This window comes from Penicillium griseofulvum, assembly GCF_001561935.1.
Source record: "Penicillium griseofulvum strain PG3 chromosome Unknown contig_80, whole genome shotgun sequence".
Taxonomy (NCBI): domain Eukaryota; kingdom Fungi; phylum Ascomycota; class Eurotiomycetes; order Eurotiales; family Aspergillaceae; genus Penicillium; species Penicillium griseofulvum.
The window spans coordinates 3,664,802-3,686,388 of NW_024467471.1; the positions used below are offsets into that span (position 1 = coordinate 3,664,802).

Below are 21,587 nucleotides of genomic sequence, written 5' to 3' on the forward strand. Positions count from 1 at the left end.
TTTTTCCTTGACTCAGAATTATTCTCTTTAAAACTCTCGCTTGACCCCATTTTTACTTTCTCTTTATCATCCAATTTCATTTCAGTCAAACTCGGTAACCCTCTTATCTTAATCTTCCTCAGGGTCCTCATATCGTCCGAATCGATAATCCTTTGACCCCCCCCCACTCCCTCTTGACTACTGTCTGATTGCTGGAGAAAACTTTCAAGCCCCTTGAAGGCATCGCGATATTGATCTATAGTCCATCCGTCCTCGTTCTGAACAATTCAACTCAGGAGAACAAAGAGACCTACAAAGCGACCGGTTCTTATCTCGGTGCCACATCAGACGCGACCGTCTCTCGCCCGAGCGGTCGTTCCACCCCCCTCACATCGCAGGAACCCGAATCATTCACCATGGCCGATGCACAGGACCCCTCATCCGCACAAAAGAGCCTGGTCGTCGCAAATTCGGGGGTCAATGCGAACGCCGACTCCAACCGCTCTCTGCCGCGCAAAGAGACAGACAACTCCACACAAACCCTGGAGGAACTCGCGAGGCAAAATGTGGCTCCGTTCCTCGCAAAATATCAGCCACGACAATATGCGCCTTTGCGTTCGCAAATTTCAACGCCATCACAGCAACACCTGGTGAATGCCAGCTACTGCTATCGTCACCAGCCGGACTCAAAATGTAGCAGACGCCAAGCCGATGAACAGTCGATGACCCAGCTGCAATCCGATCTGAATTTACTTCCTCAAAGTGATCAACAGGGTATTTCCCATGTGTGGTCGCTGTTCTCCGCTGCTCCAGCGAAGCAACGCACTCTCATGCTCCAAGGAATCCTGGCTCAGTGCTGCTTCCCCCAGCTATCCTATATCTCCGCCAGTGTCCGCGAACTGATCCGAATTGATTTCCTCGCTGCTCTCCCTCCCGAGCTGTCCTTCAAAATTCTCCGCTACCTCGACACGGCCTCCTTGTGCCGAGCGGCGCAAGTTTCTCACCGCTGGAGAGCCCTTGCCGACGATGATGTGGTGTGGCACCGGATGTGTGAGCAGCATATCCGTCGAAAGTGTAACAAATGTGGCTGGGGTCTTCCTCTTCTGGATCGCAAGCGTCTGCGCGAAGCCAAGCGTGAGATTGAACTGCGTGCCAGCAACTGGGGCAACGACGAGCCTGCCGTTGGGTCTAGTGATACCGCATTGGTTGAACCTTGCTCGACAGTCGAACTCCCAGCCAATGGCAAACGTAAGATGGAATCCAGTGAAGATGTCTCCGGCCTTGCAAAGCGCCATTGTGCATCGCCTCCACAGCCTCCCGAAGAGGACGAGAACTACTTCAAAACTCGTTACCGTCCATGGAAGGAGGTTTATCGGGATCGATTTGTTGTTGGTATGAATTGGAAGCACAAGCGCTGCACAGTCAAGGTCTTCAAGGGCCACCGAGACAGTGTTATGTGTCTACAGTTCGAGGATAATATCTTGATGACTGGGTCCTACGATGCTACCGTCAAGATCTGGGATACAGATACCGGCGAAGAATTGAGGACTCTCAAAGGCCACATGGCTGGAGTGCGGTGCCTCCAATTCGATGACACCAAACTGATCACAGGAAGTCTGGATCGCAGCATCAGAATCTGGAACTGGCGCACAGGCGAATGCATCTCCAAGTACAATGGCCACGCCGAAGCGGTCATCGCCCTTCACTTTGATTGCACGCTTCTTGCATCCGCCTCCGTTGATCGCACTGTCAAAATTTGGAACTTCAAGGACAAGTCTACTTTTGTTCTTCCCCACCCACAGGGAGTCAATGCTGTGAAAATCGACTCCCTTTCACGCACAGTTTTGACCGCCTGCGATGATGGTGCCGCACGCCTTTGGGACCTAGACACCAAGACTTGCATCCGAGTCTTCCATAACCACATTGGAGCCGTTCAGCAAGTTGTTGCTTTGCCCCGAGAAATTGAACTAGAGAATCACCTCGCAGACTGCGAGAACGACCACGTCAGCACATCTTCGCAAAATGGCGACAACATCCTCAGCGCACTTTCCCCTCTTCTCGAGGCCAAATCCTTGTCTCTCCAGAACTCACCATTCGGCTCCTCCTTTGACCAGGATCAAGGCCGCGTGGAACCCCCGCGATATATCATTACTAGTGGTGTGGACACAACAATCCGATTGTGGGAAACTAGCACCGGGAGATGTCTCCGGACCTTCTTCGGACATCTCGAAGGTATTTGGGCTCTTTCTGCTGATACCTTGCGGATTGCGTCTGGTGGCATGGATCGCATGGTCAAGATCTGGGATCCCCGTGTTCCTACCGGCCAGGATACCTATGAAGGCCACAGCGCAGCTGTCAACTGCATCGGCCTGAGCGACAGCCGCTTCATCACTGGCGGTGATGACTACCAAGTCCGCATGTACGATTTCCGAGCGTAATGGCCAATCTTCTTCTCACTTGTCTATGAAAAGTACCCTTTTTGGTTAGATCTTTTCTGTTATCATAGGATGGGGCGTACAACTGTGGCGCTGTCATCTTCTCTGTTTTTATTATTGCATCCCTGGTGGATGAATGGATACCCCTGGCGCATTGAGGAAAAGTGGCTGGACTCAAACACGATGGTTTGGACTCGTATATTGCCACTGACTACATTATAGGCGCTACTGGATTTTGCTTTTACTGCTTGTTCCCTTCTGTTATCTATTTGGTTTCATGTTCCTCACATGTGCCTCTGTTTCTATAGCACTATCAATGAAAATGAATGGAAACATATGTACTTCATGATTACCCAGTACTCCATTTCAAGTCAAGGAGGTTTATCTTGATTTTCCTGAAAAATCAACCTTCAGGCTGCGGGAGGAACGGGACGGTCCCGAGACGCTAAGACTGTTTGAGATTAACGTGTTAACCTTGGAAGCTTTTAACTTCGATGGCTTCTACCTAACTTCCAAGGTGAGGAGATTTCTATCCAAATTGATAGACTACCTGCGAGCTTTTCTGTTTGCGTGTTTGATCCTACAATATAGGTACTAATGTTCTCCCACCCTACTAAATTCCGGACAATACTTGATGTCTTCTAGACTCTATTTCATCTTCAGAGTCGAGCTTTAACATTGATCACACGCAAATTCTGCATTTTTTGAATTGGTGAATATATCTCCATACCCTCTTTTACCCTATTTCCGACTTATTTAACTTTCTTTATCTCGACATAAAAGGGAAAACGGAACCCATGCGCTCCATGCCTCCAACTTATAACAACTATAATCACCATAGCGGACGCTCGAACCGATATTCGATCTAATCTAGCCTTTGTCTAGTAGAACAGAACACAGTTCATAACGTTGATACTTTGAGCAAAAACGGAGAAATCAAAGGTAATATCATACACCTCCATATACCAGGGCGGTTCGATAATGCCCCAGGCGATTTTCTGAGATCTTTCTGTCTACTCCCAGGCCGGCCACCCTTATGACCGCTGCCGTTGATATCTCCGGGGATCCTGTAGGATCTACAATTTTGACCAAGGCTTGCGTCCCTACGCTCACGAACGGTGTGACCTCCCCTGCTCTATGGGAGTGATAAAAAATCCGAATGGCTCATTGGATGCTCTGTTGGACAAGTTGACTAGAGAGAGGTTGCCACCAGCTTCAAGTATCGATCTGTATTGACCTTGCCCTCCAGAATCACATGCGAGGAGAGAAGCTCTACTATCAAGATATTTAGTTATCCACAAGAGAAACACTCGTCGCGCATGTCAATGTGCTCTCAAACTCATCTTCAACATTTTACCTAGGTTTACTCTGATGCACCCACAATAATGGAGGTGGTACCCTAGAAATACCAGGAGGCATTACAAAAGGGGATTGGGACCACTCTAACCAATTAATATAATGAATACAGGGTGAGATGGTCTGAGTTTTGTGGTGTATTGATATGAATGGATGGGAGTTGCTATTGATTATAGTCTACATTGTGTGTTCCAAAGGTATTGTCACCTACTACGATATGAATACAATTCTATTCTATTCAATTGTTCCTATTGAGATTTGGACAATAGTATCTACAACCTCCATTGACTTATTTGGATCCTGCTGTCTGTGAACTGCTCAGTATTTAAATTGGTATCATCTCATCTCACCTTCACTTCTAATTTACTTTTGCTTGTACATCAGCGATTAACGGTTTGATATCAGCAATTCAGGTTGCTGCACCGCCGCTTCGTCTTTGACCATCTATCCTCAGTCGATTTGACCTGAGAAAGCCGTGAGTTAATTGCTTGAGACTCTTATAACCATCACAATTGTTAATCAAACGTGGCCGCAGTTTCTTCACAGCTCACAGCTCGCGGCGATTCGGCCATTCACAATGGCATACTCTGCTGAGAGACACGCGCGAGCTCAGGAGTTGTTTAACCGTAGCACGAGAAGCTTCTATGTACGGCCGCACCTGACTGGGCCATACCACTTGCGAGAGCGTGCATCCAAGCGTGCCGCTGTTGTTGCGTCGTGGCATGACAATGATCAAGATGAAGACTACCAACCTTCGACCAAGCGAACGCCGACCAAGCGCAAACTATCTCTTTTCCATGAGGACGAGCCATCCCCTCGGTCCGAGAAAAAGGCCAGGAGCCTATCTCCGACTTCGACGCTCCGTTCTCGATTGAGCCCAGAGATGGGAGAGCCTTCCACGCCCTCCCAGCACAGTGAGCCCGACAGCAGCGACAGATACTGGGCCACAAATCCCGAGATCGGGACACCAAACTCACGTTACAGCCTTCGACGCCGCAATAAGGAATCGGTGCCAGGGTCGCCACAAAAGGAAGATGCAACCAATGTCGCGACCTCGTCATCAAAGCCGACTGCTGATAACGAAATTCTGGTGAGAGAGTGCGCTGCCTGCCAGGAACTCGGTCTAGAATGTTCACTTGCATCTGACCCTAATCCGTTTGCCTATCCATGCACAACATGTGAAGTGGATGATGTCTTTTGCGTTGTGAGCCCCCCACCCAAATGGAAGCGATCGTGCGAGAGTTGCAAAGGCCGGAAGAAAGAGGTTTGCTCATATCGCTACTCTGATTATGACCATTCCCAGCCTTGTCTCCCATGCCGAAATCATGGGTTCGAATGTGTTGCTGGACCAGCTAGACACCCACCCTTTGCACTATTTTCCTTGAGTGAACCAAGCGAGCCAGGCAGTTCTCCTAATATTGACTCTCCTGCAACGTCCAACTCGCCCTATGAGTCCTCGGGGCTCGACTCCCTTGAGGAATCCAAGGCTAGGGAACAAATGAATTCTCCAAACAGCAATTCCCCAGCAAGGCCCAGCTCACCACATGGTTACCCGGAGGCCGATGGCTATGAGGCATTGAAGCCGATTGAAGAACCCAGACCCATGAAGGCCAATTCCCCCACAATCTCTAACTCACCCCATGGATCCCCAGAGATCGAAGGCCCTGAGGCATCCAACCCTAAGGGAAAAAGGAATTCCCCGAAGATCGATACTCTAGCAGGTTCCAACTCACCACGTAGCAACGCACAGTCCTCCGTCGTTGATGGACCGAAGCCACACGAGGTAATTGAAATCACAGATTCAGATGACGACACCCCGGGGAAGCAGAACTCGCCAAGTGATATTTCCGAGCCCTTTGACGACCTCTTTGACTCACCCCCTCCCGACACTGTCTCAAATATCATCGCCTCACAGTCTGCGAACACTCGTCGAATCTGGACTGAGCTTGCTCATCCTGTGATATTTCTCGCAGATAACCGGGATGGATTGTTCCCTTGCGACTGGTGTAACAACTTTGCTTATGGTATCACTGGTCTCGGTCCACGAAATCCAGAGGTTTTGACGCTTGACGACGGTACAATTGTTGAGCTTCAGGATGGCCATATTGCCGAAGGAAAATCACAGAGCCGGATGTGTGTCGACTGTACATGGGCTCGATCCAAGATAATCCAATGCTCCCACAACTCTTTCGGCCTACTACCTACGTCTTTGGTCCCGCGAGATGAAGTAGAAAAGGCTAATACTTTATCACTTCTAAATGATGCAAGTGAAGGACTCATTGATACCGAGACTGGGCAGGCTGGTCCTTATTACCCAAGTCCCATTTACCAATGGTGCAGCCTGTGTCGAGAACCCGCAATCGGGTCTTGCCAGGAAGTTCAGCCAATCGATGTTCACGCGGCTGTGGTGGACTGTGATGCAGAAACGCATGGATGCGGGCTGATGCTCTGTGAGTACTGTCTCAACCTCGCCAAGCGATTCAAGGGTGACCTTAATGCTGTTGTTGCATGGGGTCGCAATGACCCGTCTCAGCATGTACACTACCGAGCCGACATGGAGTTCATCCTCTCGGGGGCGGAGCACAACACATTCTACAGGCTTTACATGCAGGGTTGATTTGCAAATTGTCTTTCTTGTTTACTGTACCTATCTCACCGAGGCTGGCCCTCTTTACCAACAGTAGCTAAGTTCAGTTGAGAAAATATGAAATGAGCTTAATTTTCAATTATGTTTCTAAAAGAATGTGGTGCCTAGGTATCAAGCCTATAATTGTTTGCATTGTCAAATCTGTTTGATGAGTCGTGATAATGAGGGCATTGTGCCCTAATTTATTCACAATCAATAGTACCGCAATAGGATCGCAATGGAACAATAGGAATACAATCATCCCACACACAAATCAATTAATGTGCATGTGAAGAACACAATAACTATTAAACAATCAGTCCCATTCACGAGTCTTCTCCATTGTGCGAACTATTCTGAATAGACCACCTTCAAGTATAAGACCTTCACAGCTCTAACTTTCCAATCTTTCTTCTCTTCTTCCCATAAATTTTCTTTTCGTATCTTCTCTTTCTACCTTCTGCTACTTGTACTCTTTTTTTTTTCTCTTGTTGTTCACGAATTGTCTTAACTTCATCTACAGACGCTGGTCATCTGTGGATAGCCCTGGGTTTCGTTTCCGCTCCGGAAAAAAAAAATTACCTTCGGATTTTCTGCCAGTTGAATTCACTTCACAACCAAATCCCCTTGTACTTCCACCAAAAGGAAGTAAGGGTGCTGCTTTGATCCCGTCTTCTATTTTCCCCTGGTTGCCCCGAGCTGCGACACGAGGTGCGCAGCTCCTCGCCACGACGTCTTCACCAAAGCGACGAAAAGTTTCCCCAGAGCCTCGCACCAGTCCAGGCCTTCGGGCTCGACGTCACGGCCGCTCCGAACCTCCACACTCTCGCCACACATCTTCCTCTTCTTCCCGCGGCCAGAGTTCGTCGTTGTCCCCGCCTCGCTACGTGCCTGCGCATCTGCAGTTTCAGTCTGGAAGCCCGCCTGGCCGCTCGCTCACCCCCGCGACCGCGACCGCCGGACTTAGTCTCTCCAGCGACCATTCCGATATGCCCTCCGATACTCGAGAGGGTACACCTCCAACCCATGGACGATCCCCTTCTCCCGGTGAGAAGCGCCCGGCCTCTGAGATTACCGACTCCGACCCTGAAGGAGGCGTGAGCACTGGCTTCAGTAACGCGCGCACATACATTATCCCCCGCACATTCGATGGCACAAACGATGAACCCACATATCCTACAACTTCAAGCAATGACCACACCGGGTCTGCATCCTCAGCCGGGGAGCTGTCCAGACCAGCATCGCCCAAATCAGGCGATATTCCCACGATCGACGAGCAGGTGAATGAGGTAAATGCGCTTATGAAGGAACCGTTGAAAGACGGACAAAAGGGCTTTGTGGTTTCAATGGCTTGGCTGAAAAAGGTGCTTGCACGCACTACGGCGCATGCGGATCACACTGACAAAGGGTCATTGGAGGGTGACGTTGGTCCCGTCAACAATTTAAACATCATGCTCGACACCGACCCAACTACTCCCAGCTTCAAAGACGAAACCGGTGAACCATTTGTGCCAATGCGCCCTGGTTTGCATGATGCTCTTGATTTCGCGATAATTCCACAGCATGGTTGGGAACTGATACAGAAGTGGTATGGTCTCGCCGACCAGTCACCTGTGATCATTCGCTATGCTCACAACACCAACCAACCCGGCGATACTAAAAACATCGAATATGAGACTTATCCTCCGATTTTCACGATCTTCAAATTAGCCAATCCCGCCTCGGGTACCACCCCGACCGTCTTGCGACAAACTGTCAAGCCATCGGTGAAGATCCTCGCTAGTCGCCAGACGAACTACCAAAAATGGTTGAAGGATGCCAAAGAACAGACTGGTATCGATATGTCGACAAAAGTCCGAGTTTGGAAAATTCTCCAGCTTCCTCGTAGCACCACCGCATCGGCCTCGGCGACTCCTGCTGCCTCCCGCAGCCAATCGCCTGTTCCTCCACTGGCTCTGATCTCAAACCCCAACGACAAACTTCTTTTCGATTTGAATGCTTTCCTCGAACTCCCAGAGGGAAGCCACCGAGTTTTGCTTGATAATGTGAAGGACCAAACCCAAAATGCAAACTACAATGGTCGTATGACCTTGGATATGGCCGGCCTTGGCGTGGCGAACTGTGTTGTTCTCGAGGAGCAGATCGGCAGCTCTAAAGGTGGAGAATGGGTGTCTGAAGCCTCTGCCAGAACTCTCAAGAGTTTGGGTATCCCTGTGGATCAGCCGAAGAACGATGCTGCTACCAAAGCTTCTGCCGCTAAAGCCGCAGTGAAGAGCCCACAACCACAGCCCAGTGGGAGAACTACTCCATCCCAGGCACCCGATCCAATTAAAGCCCTCATCTCTCGAGGTCGGAAGGGTCGACAGGTTATCGTGGGATTGCAAAACCTTGGGAACACCTGTTACATGAACTCCGCGTTGCAATGTGTGCGGAGCATTGAGGAGTTGTCTTATTACTTCCTTAGTGAGTATACCAAGCTTGGTGTCAGATACTACGAACGACATCTTTTGATGCTAATCTTAATCTGCAGGTGGAATGTACAAACCAGAACTTAACCCGACCAACGTTCTTGGATGCGGCGGTGTCATTGCCAAGCAATGGGCCAACCTACTTCAAGACCTGTACAAATCGGACCCTCAGCCGCGATCTGTCAATCCCTATAGGTTTCGTGCTGCCGCTGGTCGGCAACGTGAAGATTTTGCTGGCTATGAGCAACATGACAGCCAGGAATTTGTGATGTTTCTCCTTGATGCACTGTCGGAAGATCTAAGCCGGATCGTTGGCAGCAAGCCATCCACTGTCATTCCTGATTCCACTGATGAGATGATCCACGATCGTAATGCTCTTGTGGATTTCGGAAAGAAATGTTGGGACCTCTACGAGGCTCGCAATGCCTCCATTATCACCGATTTGTTTGCTGGAATGTACAAGTCAACACTGATTTGCCACAACTGCGAAAAGACCAGCATCATCATGGATCCCTTCACAATGGTCACTGTGCCTATCCCAACGGGTCCAAAGCTGATTACTCGGACGATTATCTTTTACCCTCTTGACGGCCCGCCCGTGTCCTTGAAAGTTCGACTTGATGAACACGATACTTTGAAGGCTTGGAAGGACTTCGTCGCCCAAAAGATGGGAATTGATGGGGAACGAATCCTTGCGGCAGAGACATTGCACAATTCCTTCTGGCAAACATTTTGCGACGATGACGACACTTTCGGCAGTCTCCGCATTTCCCAAGATGACACCATTGTGTTCTTTGATCTCGGTCCTCTCCCTGCATCTGCCGATTCTTCTGATTCTCCTTCCAAGGATGACACAGTCATTGTACCTATCTTCCACCGCAAACTTGTCCCGCGCAAGAACAAGGAGGCAACTCGTGAGCTTTTCGGATTTCCATCCTTCATACGTCTTTCTAGTGAAGAAGCTCAAGACTTTGAGGCGATTTACCGCAAGCTACTGGTCCAGGCCAACAACATGACTACACGTGACATTCTGGCTGCCGAGGAAAACAGCAACGACGACCATGCAACTGATGACTCTGACACCGTGGTCACAAACGAGGATGATGCACGATCAGCAGATTCCAGAATCAGAACATCTTCTGTCGACGGCGAAGACAGCATGGTTGATATTTCTATGCAAACCGAGCAAGCGCCCGAGCCTACAGAGGGCCCCGACGAGTCAGACTCTGACTCTGACTCCGAATCTGTAAAGACCCCTCAGCATCCTCTTGCTGGAAAGATTGCTTCCAGTTTGTTGTCGCTTTTCGATCCAAAAGTCATGACCACAAACGCTGCTCTGCCTGACGGACGCAATATTCTCCCACTCAAAAAATACCCCCTCCTTTCCTCTCGCATCGCATCTCCTAGTTCTACGAAGGTTCGTTTGTTCCATCTTGTCCGTTCGGATCAGCCTATTAACCTTCGCCAGGGATCTGATGCTTCATCCGAAAGCTCTGTAGATGACAACGTCGATGATGACCTCGATGCAGATGAATCAGACCAAGCAGCATCGCTTCTTCACCAAGGCGATGCCGTCCTCCTTGACTGGACTCCCGATGCCTTTGATTCCCTTTTCGGCGGTAAGCCACGTGACCCTGAGGAGCTCCGTGGTCGCCCTACCTACCTAAGCATCAAGAATGTATTTGATCACTCCATGGTGGCAAGCCAGAAAAAGCCAAAGCAATCAGATGTTACTCTCGACCAATGTCTGGACGAGTTCAGCAAAGAGGAAATTCTTTCTCGGGCAGATAGCTGGTTCTGTCCCCAGTGCAAGACCCACGTTTCGGCCACCAAGAAGTTTGAGTTGTGGAGAACTCCGGATATTATGGTCGTTCAGCTCAAGCGGTTTAGCCAATTCCGCGGCAGAGACGGACACAAAATCAGCACTGTCATCAACTTCCCCTTCGAGGGACTGGATCTGAGCCATCGAGTGCAAGGCCCCACCGATGGAAAGAGTGCAGTCTACGATTTGATTGCTGTCGACAACCACATAGGTGGAATGGGTGGTGGTCATTACACTGCCTACATCAAGGACTTTGTGTCTGGTGCTTGGGTCTATTGCAACGGTTCGATGCCCCTTGGATATGCTGATTGGAAGATATTTTACTGACTTGAATCTAAGATACCTCTGCGAAGACTGTCACCAACATGCAGTCCATGATCACGGCGGGTGCCTACCTCCTGTTCTACCGCCGTCGCTCTGATCGTGCATTGGGAAACCAAGAGCTGCGGGAGCTGGTTGAAGGCTATCGGAACGACTCAGGAAGTGTGTCTGGCAGTGCCTCCGGTTCCCGCAGCCCTGGTGGTTCCCAATCACCTTCAGACGACGGCGGTCGTATCCTTGGCAGCGCCCCCCGCAAGGGGTTGTCTGCCTTGGCCGGGGGGTTGGCACCCCGAGTCAGCCGGGGGCAAGACTCCCTCGGCAATGATCTGTACTCTTCTGCCGAGGAGAGTACCTCGGGCTCGGAGGACGGGGGCAGCGAAGGTAAGAAATTCGGCCTAGAGCACGAAGATGGGGGATCGCAGGTCGACTCCTTCAACAAGCTCACGGAACCCTCTTGGTCGTTCGACGCCGCTCACGACATGTCACAGATTTCCAGTGGTAATGCTGCCGCTGCCGCCGAGGATGGCCTCTTTGAGGGTCGATGTCCATGGGGTGATGGCATGGACATCGACCCTCCGTTTCAGTTTGGTCTCACTTCTGGGGGTGAGGGGGAGGATTCCTCCGATGATCTCCCAGTTGTGGAGCTACGTGTAGGGTCCGAGGAAGTGATGCCCTCGGACCCATGAATGATATGAAAAAAAGAAAACAAAAAAAAAAACAAAAAAAAAGGGGAGAGGTGGATGGGGGGAGGGGGGATGGGGCTGGTGGCCCATACAAAATAAAAAAATGATTTCTTGTTTTACTTTCAATCAGATTCTCAAAGCGAAGTAAGAGTAGGGCCAAACTTAGACCAAGGTGAAAGAAGTTTCTAGTGAAGCCAGAGAGAAAGTAGGAGTTCTCTATCTCACTACTTCATCACTTAACTATCAGCACACGATCTGTGCAATGTTGGACTTAATTCTTATCAACTTTAGTTGCCCGGAGAGCAATAATTGCATGAGCATTCTTTAAATATTAGTCTAGAGTTACTCACTTTCAACATGATTATTGATCCTAAGCCCTGCTATGTAGGTTATTTTATGCATAGAAAATTCTTCTGCGCATATGCATTTTCCGCCTTTTCCGTTTACCTACCTATAGAACCAACAAGGGAGACAAAATATCTAAAAGGAAATGCCTCTCTAAGAGCTTTAAGTTAATCATAAATGTACAAATGTAACATAGTTGTTTTAGGGTTACTACGACTTGCTTCACAAGCAAATTACAGTACGAGGCAATACATCCAAGGCTCATCTACATAGTATAACTTATCCAGTCTTCCTTTATCAACACCACATGTAGCACTATACAAGACTCTGGACATTGGTTTGCTCTATAGCAATTGTGCGTAGTATATTGCTAGCAGTTTCCATGGTTGTTCAAGCCTATGGATGTTTGTAGTGAAACTCCATACGTCGTACAAAGGACTTGTAAAGCCAATGGAAGAGTTTTCACCATATATAACATCTTTAACGTCAGTTATACTGAATCTTAGGGCTTTAAGCGTCCTATATTGACTCACGCATATAAGTGGTATCCAACGCAAGTCATCTAGTCTTGGCTGTGATGGTTATTGAAAGGGTAGTATGAACATATCATATGGTTATATACATAGAGAAAAGGAAGTTAAGTGGCTTTATGGCCTTGGAGCCTAAGGTACTGAAGCTGCCAGAGCCGCTCCTTCCGTATTAGGGCTGGGTGCGTGTGATTTATCCTCTTCAAACAATTACATTCCAATTGCCACGCTTCCCTCCTCGTTATCACCTAACTGGCATACATCCACGCACCAATTCCAAGATGAGACGCACTGCACCTTCTCCGAAACGTCGGGGAGTCGTCGAACATGAGCACGAACTCAATCCTAATATCTCTATACTGTGTCCAAATTCCATCAATGTCAGCTCTGCCACGGCCCGCTTGATGATTGCAAAGATCAATTCCGAGCACGAGGATAGACATTTGGAGTTCCAAAGTGCTGGTGACCAACTCGACCTTCTGAGGCTTGAAGCCTTGCGTCTCAAGATAATGGGGTCCCTGGATTCCAAGTCTCATCCAACTGATGAGGTGCCTCCTCAACGCGCAACTCCTTTCTCAGCTGAAAGTTTAGGAGAACCTGGCCCCACCGTCCCAAACTCGATCCGAACCTCCATGCGACCCCGTGCTGCAGTCCTGAGCGAAAGTGAGATCAGTGTTCTTGATCTCGGTCCCAGCCTGCATTCCCCCGATTCGCCCCACGTCTCTCTTCGCAACTCAATTTCTGCAAATGCTCATCGTGGACTCGGCATCACCCGCACCACTGTTCCCAGCTTTATGCCAGGACCTGGCAGCGACACTTCGGATAAACCAGTTGACCCCCACCTCCATACAGGCGACCTTGAATCTGTCGCTCTCACTTCCGCCAGTGGCTCCGTCAACAATGAATTTCCTCTCAATTTACGTCAACGCCGCCAGAACCGAGCTAACGTCACTCTTCCCGGCCATCATGAGCTGCGAACTCAGCGCGTGAACCGTTCATCCACCATCAGCGAGGCTACTCATGGCTTGAACCGCTTTGGCTTTGACAACAGCCCTACCTTCTTCGCCGATGAGTCCAGTCGCCGGATTCACTCGCTCTCTGTTCCGCAATCTCCCCAGTCTCCGGCCCTGCCGCCCAAGCCAACTCTACGACGTGCTCAGAGCTCATTCAATGGAATGGAGCCGGCCTTTGCAGCTATGCGTGTTGCAGAGCGGGTGCGACGAAACCCACGCGATGCTGCTGGCTCTCCGGGTGCCGATGGAAACTGAGACACTGGGCACAGAAACCCCGAAGTATGAGATGTGAGGGTCATTTGACGACAGGAGAAAGCTTTGCAGATTCCGATGCTTGCTCAGACTATGGCGGAACACAATGTGAGACTTTAAGATATGAAACCGGTCATGAGTTCTAGGCCTTGCAAATGTTTGTATTCGGATCTCTTTACTTTGTCCCCTTGGCCATACATGCAACCTTGACGATACATCGGCTGTTTATTACCTCGTCACTCTCAAATAAAGGCTTTCCAGAATTGCTTGTTGTGTTGAGTAATTTCCTTGCTTCGTAGAAAAGCTGAACTGGCTTTCTATGTGAAAAATATCTTAATGCGGTCTGCGGCTACCTCAGTATATACATCGGCCGCTCTTGGATCACCATTCGGTGACGTTGCGATCGATGAGAAACCTGTGACTCAAGCTGGAACTATGGTGATCATTATATTCTGGGACAATAAATATCTATTAACTCACTTGAATTTTTCTCAGCCGTCCTTCTACAGTATATCTTGTCCATAACTATTCTATTCATAGTAACTAAGTTAGTTCAAGCCGCTCATGACGTAATCGTGAACACCGCCCTGCACCAGCCACACCACGACTTCCCCCCCGCAGATCCCCAGGCACAGCTTCTCCAACTCAGGTTCCGTGGATAGTTGACCTTATCAAAGTCTACCTTCATAATGTGGAACGATGAAGACAACAATCCCTACGGGGCCTTTGACCAACATCAGTCTGGCCTGTCTGACTCCCTCCATTCAGCCGCACTGTCACCTCGTAAGCTCTCCGCTCGGCTCCCATCCTAACCCTTCTGCCTGTGGATCAGTATCTCACGCAAGCTAGCTATCTACGAACATGACTCAACCCGTCCATCAAGCCGCGACTCCAATAGCGAGCCTCCCGATTACATCACCCATCCCGAAGACCTCAGCGATCCCGAGGATGAGGCCGAGTATGGTGCCGCCAGTGATCAATACCCCCGGAAAAGCGTCTATGACAGCCGGATTGAGCAGCTTCTTTATGAGAACCCCGAGATGCCAATCTTGATAACCGATGCCGGGAAAAATCATGAGGGCGGCGGGGGCTTTATTGTTTACACTATTCGGACTGCGGTATGAGAATTGTGCCCGGCGGAGCACTGTACAATGCTGAGTTTTGATAGGACCTGGAAGTGCGCCGTCGATATTCTGAGTTTGCATCATTGCGACAAACCCTTGTGAATTTGCATCCCACCTTGGTCATTCCGCCGATTCCCGAGAAACATAGCATGGCGGACTATGCAGCCAAACCCACCAGGGCCAAAGATGATGCAGCCATTATAGATCTCCGAAAGCGCATGCTAAGTGTTTTCCTCAACCGCTGCAGGCGTATGAAGGAGGTCCGCGAGGATGGAGTGTGGTGGAGATTCCTTGATCCCAACGTCAGCTGGGTGTGTTCGAGCTTGGTGTTCCGCGCCATGGGTTTATTTACTAACGTTTGTTCAGAGCGAGGTTTTAAGCTCCCATCCTGCATCATCGGTCCCAAAAAATAACCTCAAAGCGCCACCTCTTGATCCCGCAAACCCTACCCCAGCCCATGGCTGGCTCCCAATTCCATCTACATCTGCAAAGCTTAAGCCCACTGGTGGGATTACTACAGCTAGCGGAAACGCAGCAGCGCCCACATCACCGAGTGAGACAGAGGCGCCGTCGTTCCCAGGACCCGAGATCCTGGGGCGGTTCCCTCCTGAATCACGCAAGCTTAGCGAGCAAGAACTAGACCCTTACTTTATTAATTTCGAAGCGTCTACGCGGGAACTAGAACTCCTCTTGCAGGGCAATATTGAAAAAGTTAATCGACGAACTCTTTCGCATTTGTCAGGGCTCTCAGCGGACCTCATGGAGTTGGGAGCGCGTTACAACGGATTTTCTCTTTCAGAGCAGTCACCGACAGTGGCTGCTGCTATTGAGCGGATCGGCCAGGCTGCGGATACTTCTTACATTGAAACCGAGGAACTATCCTCGGCTTTGAGCGCAAGTTTTGCGGAACCTATGAGGGAGAGCGCCCAGTTTGCTAGTGTTGTTCGAGGGGTGCTACGATACAGAGTGCTCAAACGGGTACAGCAAGAAATGACTCGCGATGAATTGTCGAAGAAAAAAACCTTACTAGACTCCCTTGAGCGCAGTGAACTCGAGGCCAAGCGCATTGAGCAGTATCTCAACCGCACCAGTCCTCAATCCGGAGGAACGAAACCTCGTTCTTTGTCGACCTCATCCGCTAGCGAAGCGGGCAATTCCGCTATGTCAGCTGACTCAGGCCCCAGACCGACTCATGACGATTCCACCAGTCCTCCACCTGGGTCGCAGAGCGGAGGACTCAAGAAGTCTGATTCATCAGTCTCAGGTTCCCCCGCTCATCGAAAGTCATCCAGCGGGACTTTCGTAGCGAACAAAATATTCGGTCGCATCAGCCACGCTATCCATGGATTCGCGGACGTAGATCCCGAACGAACACGACGGGACCAAATTGGAAAGACTAAAGAGAGTCTGATCCAGGTATGTGGAGTAGAGTTCTTAGATTATTTCAAAACTAATTTCAATTTTAGTTGGAGCAGGCGTTAGAGGTATCCGAAAAGGACGTCAAGGATGCGAGCGCGGGCGTGCTGCATGACCTCAAGCGTTTCCAGAAGGACAAAGAAGCCGATCTGCGACGGTACATGGTATGCATGGCGCCACATCACAATTTTAAGAGTATGACTAATTATATTCTAGGTCGCATATGCTCGTTGTCACTTGGACTGGGCACGGAAGAATCTGGAGACATGGACTGAAGCCAAAGATGAAGTAGACAAGATCGTGGCTCGATAGATATTTCCTTCAGCCTGGAGCTCGGCGCTGGTGTTAGGAGGATATCTTTTGCCTTTTCTTTTACTTTTTACTTGGCCCTACTCTTTAGCTGGAAATGCAACTCTGAAATATTGAATTGAGTCTCGGCCATTCTGGCTGTATAGAAAGTAGTACATGTCGCCCTGAAGGGGAATTTGTCTTACCTGTGTCCCTTTGTACCTGTAACCCTACCGACTCCTATTTTTCTATTTTGAAAAGTCTACAAGGAAAGGATATGCTCCTGGGTTTTATGTATCCGTTTTCATTTTTGATAGGCACATTCCGAACTCGAGACCCATCACTTCCCGTGAGCTAAGAGGAAGATCGACACTGCAACCGATCAACCTCCTAAAGTCATCTCCCTTGCTAATTCACTAGGTGACTTGTAAAGATGATATTGTGTGATTATCTCAGTCAATTGCACAATAACCTGGTCTGACATTCGGCCTTTGTGCCACGAATCCTTCCGTGAATCCTTCCGCTCCCATCGCGCCAAGGCAAAACGATTGATCTGTTCTTCTGCAGAACAACCAACTACTTTTTCTCGGCATTCCGAAACCTTGCAGGCATATCCAATTGTGGGCCTCTATTGATCAGACTGCCTTGCAATTCCTTCCCTCCCTGTCTGCATCATTAACTCCACCCTACCAGGGTGGCAACGCCGTGCGTCAACTGAAAACGATGAGTGCCTGGATCAATCAAGATGATCGCCAGGGCCAGTCACTTATCACGGTCGATATCGCCGCCTGGCTATCACAATGAATTTCAACTTCGGTCTTCTCGATTTTTCTGGAAAAGATTCCCTCGACGCTGGGTTAAGATGCTTCCTTTGCTTGCCTTAATATGCTTCTTCTCCGTCTGTCTTGGCCTGGGTATCAAAAGAGACCAGACCTTTGAACATGGTCAGAAGTTGCAAGATCTGGGGAATGACCAGGCTATAAGCCGCTTCCCTCCTCCTCGTCAAACACAGCAACATACACATGATCCTACTATTCTGCGTGTAGGTGATGAATATTATCTCTATCATGTTGGCGAACACATTTTCATCCACACTGCGCCGAGTATGGCTGGCCCATGGAAGCGTGTTGGCAGTGTGCTAGATGCCAAGAGTGTAATCCCGAAGGGTGATCGAGCCGCTCCCTGGGCCCCAGACGTTATCGCCGTGGACGGCACATACTATTGCTATTATAGTGTTAGCAAGGCCGGCTGCCGTGATAGTGCTATTGGCGTGGCCACCTCCAACTCTCCCGGCCCGGGGAACTGGTATGACCATGGCGTTGTCATCCAAACAGGCACGGGCAATGGATCAGATATCTATCCTTACACTGTCTCAAATGCAATAGACCCGAGCACATTGGTCACTCCCGATGGACATGCTTATTTAACTTTTGGAAGCTACTGGAAAGGAATATTCCAAATTCCACTGAGCAAGGACCTTCTTTCCCCAGCCAGCACTACCAAACCAGATGAACGTCAACTGGCGTGGGAGCCTGAATCCCTCGGCTCGCCGAATCGCATGGCCAACAATATCTGCGGTGACCCGAGCGGTCCTCATGCCATTGAGGGTGCTTATATCTCCTACAATGATGGATGGTACTATCTCTGGTTCAGCCATGGTTTCTGCTGCAATCTCAATGAAGATAACCTGCCACCCGCTGGCCAAGAGTAAGTCTTGGTGATCCAGTGACTTACTGCTCTATACTTATGTACTCCAGATATTCCATCCGCGTTGGACGCTCTCACAGTCCCCGTGGGCCATTCACAGACAAGGCTGGTACGGACCTTGTCAAAGGCGGCGGTGAACTTATCTACGGTTCGAACGGAGAGACTTATGCCCCAGGTGGGCAATCTGTCATACGCGACGGCGATACCGATGTACTCTACTACCACTACTGTGCGTTTACCTCAAATATCCTTTCTTTCACCTTCATACTGACCTCACCGCAGTGAACACGACAGTTGGTCTTGCATTCCAGGTGAGCTCATACTTAACTATTGCCAACCTTCATGCACCCCTGTCGATCCTTCTTTGTTATCCCTTGCACCACACACAAACGTCATCAAGATCTGATCTAACACATGCAACTACAGGACGCTTTCCTTGGATTCAATCCTCTCAAATATGTTGATGGATGGCCCGTCGCTCAGGGATGATCTCACCTTCGCACGTCATTAATTTCTCTATCCGTTCTCGACTTTACCCTGCTCCGCCACTATAGACATCCAAAATGATCTCGATCAACTCATCCCTTTTCTTTCGAGAATGGATCTCGAATTATGCACATTTCTGCGGCCTTGCCTGCCGACATACTTGAAACAGCCGCATTTTCGTCTCTTTCGCATCGATAGACCTGCTTTCATTCACCTCTTGCGACCCCATTGCTTATACGCGTTACCCTTTCTGTCCAAAGCTCATCGTCTACATTTTTGCGGTGTACACGCCCTGGATATATAATTTGTTACTCTCGGTACATTGATCATTTGTGTTTGTAAATTGTGATTTACCTTGCCAATACATACATCTTTTTCGGCGGAAGCGAACAGAATTCTACTAGATTTGGGCATAGTAAGTTGGAGAAAGCCTGCGCTAATATTACAAGTATAAAATAAATAGTTCACGAAAACCAACTAGGTTCTTGATCTAGAAAATTCTGTTACTCACTCATGTATTGCTCGGTACTGAAAATGGATTCAAATCACAAGAATGAAAGCACATAGGTAAAAACAAAAATCATGTACTCCAGTCCATACACATCAACCGACACGCCCTGTTTCAATCTAATACGAATATTCGTCTCGGTTGTTCCCCTTCGCCTTCATATGTTGATGTATAAGATCCCCTAAGGCTTCCGACGCCTCTTCCATGGCTTCCAGCTCCGATTCAACAATTCTCCTAAATGTGAACGCAGTCTCTTCCGACGTCCGGGTTTCTGTTCTCTCCCGTCCTCTGAGGCTGCCGCTAAATCCTCCATGATCTCTAGCTGTGAAGAGTTGGAACCCTCGGGAATCTCCGATATCTCCGGCTGCTGTTCTTCCTGGATGTCGACTAAGTCTGGTGTCCTATCCAGTCCTTTTAGCTGATCTTGTTCCAGGCCACTCACGATTTCAGGCGGGGCTGGCTTACGGTCATGCTGATCGTTCTGCAGGTCAGATGTCTGCAGTTCAGGTGTCCCGCTTTGCACCTCCGACTGGGATTCCTCGACGACGTGACAGATATCTGACACATCCGGCTGCTGTTCTCCCTGGACGTGTAGTGGGTCCTTTGCCCCATCCGCTACCTCTAACTGTTCTTGCTCAAGATTCTCAGAGATCTCAGGCGAGACTGGCTGAGGTTCGAGAGGATTGGTCGGATGGTCCGATGTCCCTGTTTGAGCCGCAAATTGGGATTTTTCGTTGTTTTGACAAACTTCCAACTCTTGCGCCGGCTCTGATTCATGACCGACAAGGGACTCGGATGTCCTTGCTGGAGCCTCTAGTCCTGCCTGTTCATCGGCCTCCTGAACCCCGGTTAGCTGAAGATGCGATAGTGCATCGTTGTTTGGAAACTCCTCTTCGCCCTCTGCTGCATCAACTGCCAGGGAGAGGTGCTCGTCTAACGATTCAAATAACACCGACTCTTCTAACTTTGTTACCGTAACGAGTGATGATCGATCAGATGGCCGAAACAGCAGGAAAACTTCCATGATCGACAGCAACGGAGCCAGCATCGGATTGTTGGCTTTCTTGACAAAAGCTTCCCTTAGACGCGGTGATGAGGCTATTGCGGAAGGTGCTCCTTGCCGCGACACAGGGTTGGTGTCTCGTCTCTGGGTAGGAGCATTTCCGCTGCTGGACCTTCTTCAGCTGGAGCTACCACATCTGCCAGTGCCAAAGCATCTGATCGAGTGCAATCGGTAGGCTTTGGTTTCTCTGCGCTTCCGTAGTCTGTGACACGGACTTTCTTCAGTGTAGCATTCTGCTCAGAAATAAATCGAAGCTCTTCCAGTTTTGACTCCCACCCAACAGGTAAGTCTTCCACAAACCCAACAATTTTCATCATGTACTCATAATTGTCGGAAGGGACGGGGAATGGGTGCTCGCACATGAGGAGCTGGTATATCTGCCGTGTATCGTTCAGTATACATCATATACACAATGGAGAAGGAATGAGGCATAATGGTGTTAGTTCTAGGGCAATAACTAGTTACTTCGAATAGAATCCAATTAAAGGGTTTATGGTCACATGAAATTTATGTCTTTGAAGTTATCATGTGACATTGAACAATTCAGGAAGGTGCAGGGGAGAGTCCATTTTAGGAAGGTACGTGGGACTAAAAAAGGATTCCTCCCACCTTTCTTCCTCTTCTCTTCTTCCTCTCCCCAATCCTCCCTGTCTCACCGTAGCCCACCGAGCCAGCGCAGAGGGTGGTCCTCGAAAGACATCAACACCAAGTTCTTGAGGCCTTCGAAGGTCCGAATACAAATCAAACTGCCAGTTCTCGTGCGAGTCCTGATAAGTTGGTAACTGAACTCTTGGAGTTCAGTAGTCACTGACAGATCCCACGGAATACATGGATAGGGGGTGTTTTCACCCCTATCTCTCTTTTACACGTAACACTAGTCATCTAGATAGTTGCCAGTGTTAGAATGGCTCATTTGCCATCCTCTAGGCTACCTTAACCTATATCCTAGATCATAGACTCTGTGTAGTGTTCAGTATACTCAAGGGTGCTTAACGTGTAGTTCAAATGTATAAACCCAGCTACGACTCGTAACTTCACACCTATCGTTCCCATCCTGGTTTGTTTTGGGCGCTCCCTAATCTGAGCTTTATCTGCTGTTGACTGTTGTTGAAGAGGGGAAATTTCTACCGTCCAAGAGACATTTGATTTGTACTTGCAGGATTGTGTC

General features: G+C 49.2%; 6 protein-coding genes across 6 annotated transcripts; 5 read left to right on the top strand and 1 right to left on the bottom strand.

Annotated features, from left to right (window-relative positions):
- Window positions 1-395: 395 nt before the first annotated feature.
- Window positions 396-2,417, top strand: PGRI_023200 (F-box/WD repeat-containing protein; the record flags this gene model as incomplete). The annotated part of the gene is made up of 1 exon (XM_040790033.1): window positions 396-2,417. The coding sequence occupies one exon, from the start codon at window positions 396-398 to the stop codon at window positions 2,415-2,417; it is 2,022 nt and encodes a 673-aa protein (XP_040646986.1).
- Window positions 2,418-4,347: 1,930 nt separating this feature from the next.
- On the top strand, window positions 4,348-11,693 carry PGRI_023210 (Peptidase C19, ubiquitin carboxyl-terminal hydrolase 2; the record flags this gene model as incomplete). Its single annotated transcript, XM_040790034.1, has 6 exons — window positions 4,348-6,382; window positions 6,920-7,044; window positions 7,116-8,859; window positions 8,927-10,281; window positions 10,333-10,969; window positions 11,026-11,693. 6 exons carry the CDS (start codon window positions 4,348-4,350, stop codon window positions 11,691-11,693), a joined length of 6,564 nt encoding a protein of 2,187 aa, XP_040646987.1.
- Window positions 11,694-12,843: 1,150 nt separating this feature from the next.
- PGRI_023220 (uncharacterized protein) lies at window positions 12,844-13,830 on the top strand (the record flags this gene model as incomplete). Its single annotated transcript, XM_040790035.1, has 1 exon — window positions 12,844-13,830. One exon carries the CDS (start codon window positions 12,844-12,846, stop codon window positions 13,828-13,830), a length of 987 nt encoding a protein of 328 aa, XP_040646988.1.
- A 686-nt stretch (window positions 13,831-14,516) lies between these two features.
- On the top strand, window positions 14,517-16,679 carry PGRI_023230 (PX and BAR domain-containing protein; the record flags this gene model as incomplete). Its single annotated transcript, XM_040790036.1, has 6 exons — window positions 14,517-14,610; window positions 14,677-14,945; window positions 14,996-15,262; window positions 15,318-16,367; window positions 16,418-16,531; window positions 16,584-16,679. The coding sequence occupies 6 exons, from the start codon at window positions 14,517-14,519 to the stop codon at window positions 16,677-16,679; spliced, it is 1,890 nt and encodes a 629-aa protein (XP_040646989.1).
- Window positions 16,680-17,517: 838 nt separating this feature from the next.
- PGRI_023240 (putative endo-arabinanase) lies at window positions 17,518-18,851 on the top strand (the record flags this gene model as incomplete). The annotated part of the gene is made up of 4 exons (XM_040790037.1): window positions 17,518-18,362; window positions 18,413-18,591; window positions 18,645-18,673; window positions 18,789-18,851. 4 exons carry the CDS (start codon window positions 17,518-17,520, stop codon window positions 18,849-18,851), a joined length of 1,116 nt encoding a protein of 371 aa, XP_040646990.1.
- A 686-nt stretch (window positions 18,852-19,537) lies between these two features.
- Window positions 19,538-20,781, bottom strand: PGRI_023250 (uncharacterized protein; the record flags this gene model as incomplete). Its single annotated transcript, XM_040790038.1, has 2 exons — window positions 19,538-20,503; window positions 20,551-20,781. The coding sequence occupies 2 exons, from the start codon at window positions 20,779-20,781 to the stop codon at window positions 19,538-19,540; spliced, it is 1,197 nt and encodes a 398-aa protein (XP_040646991.1).
- Window positions 20,782-21,587: the final 806 nt, after the last annotated feature.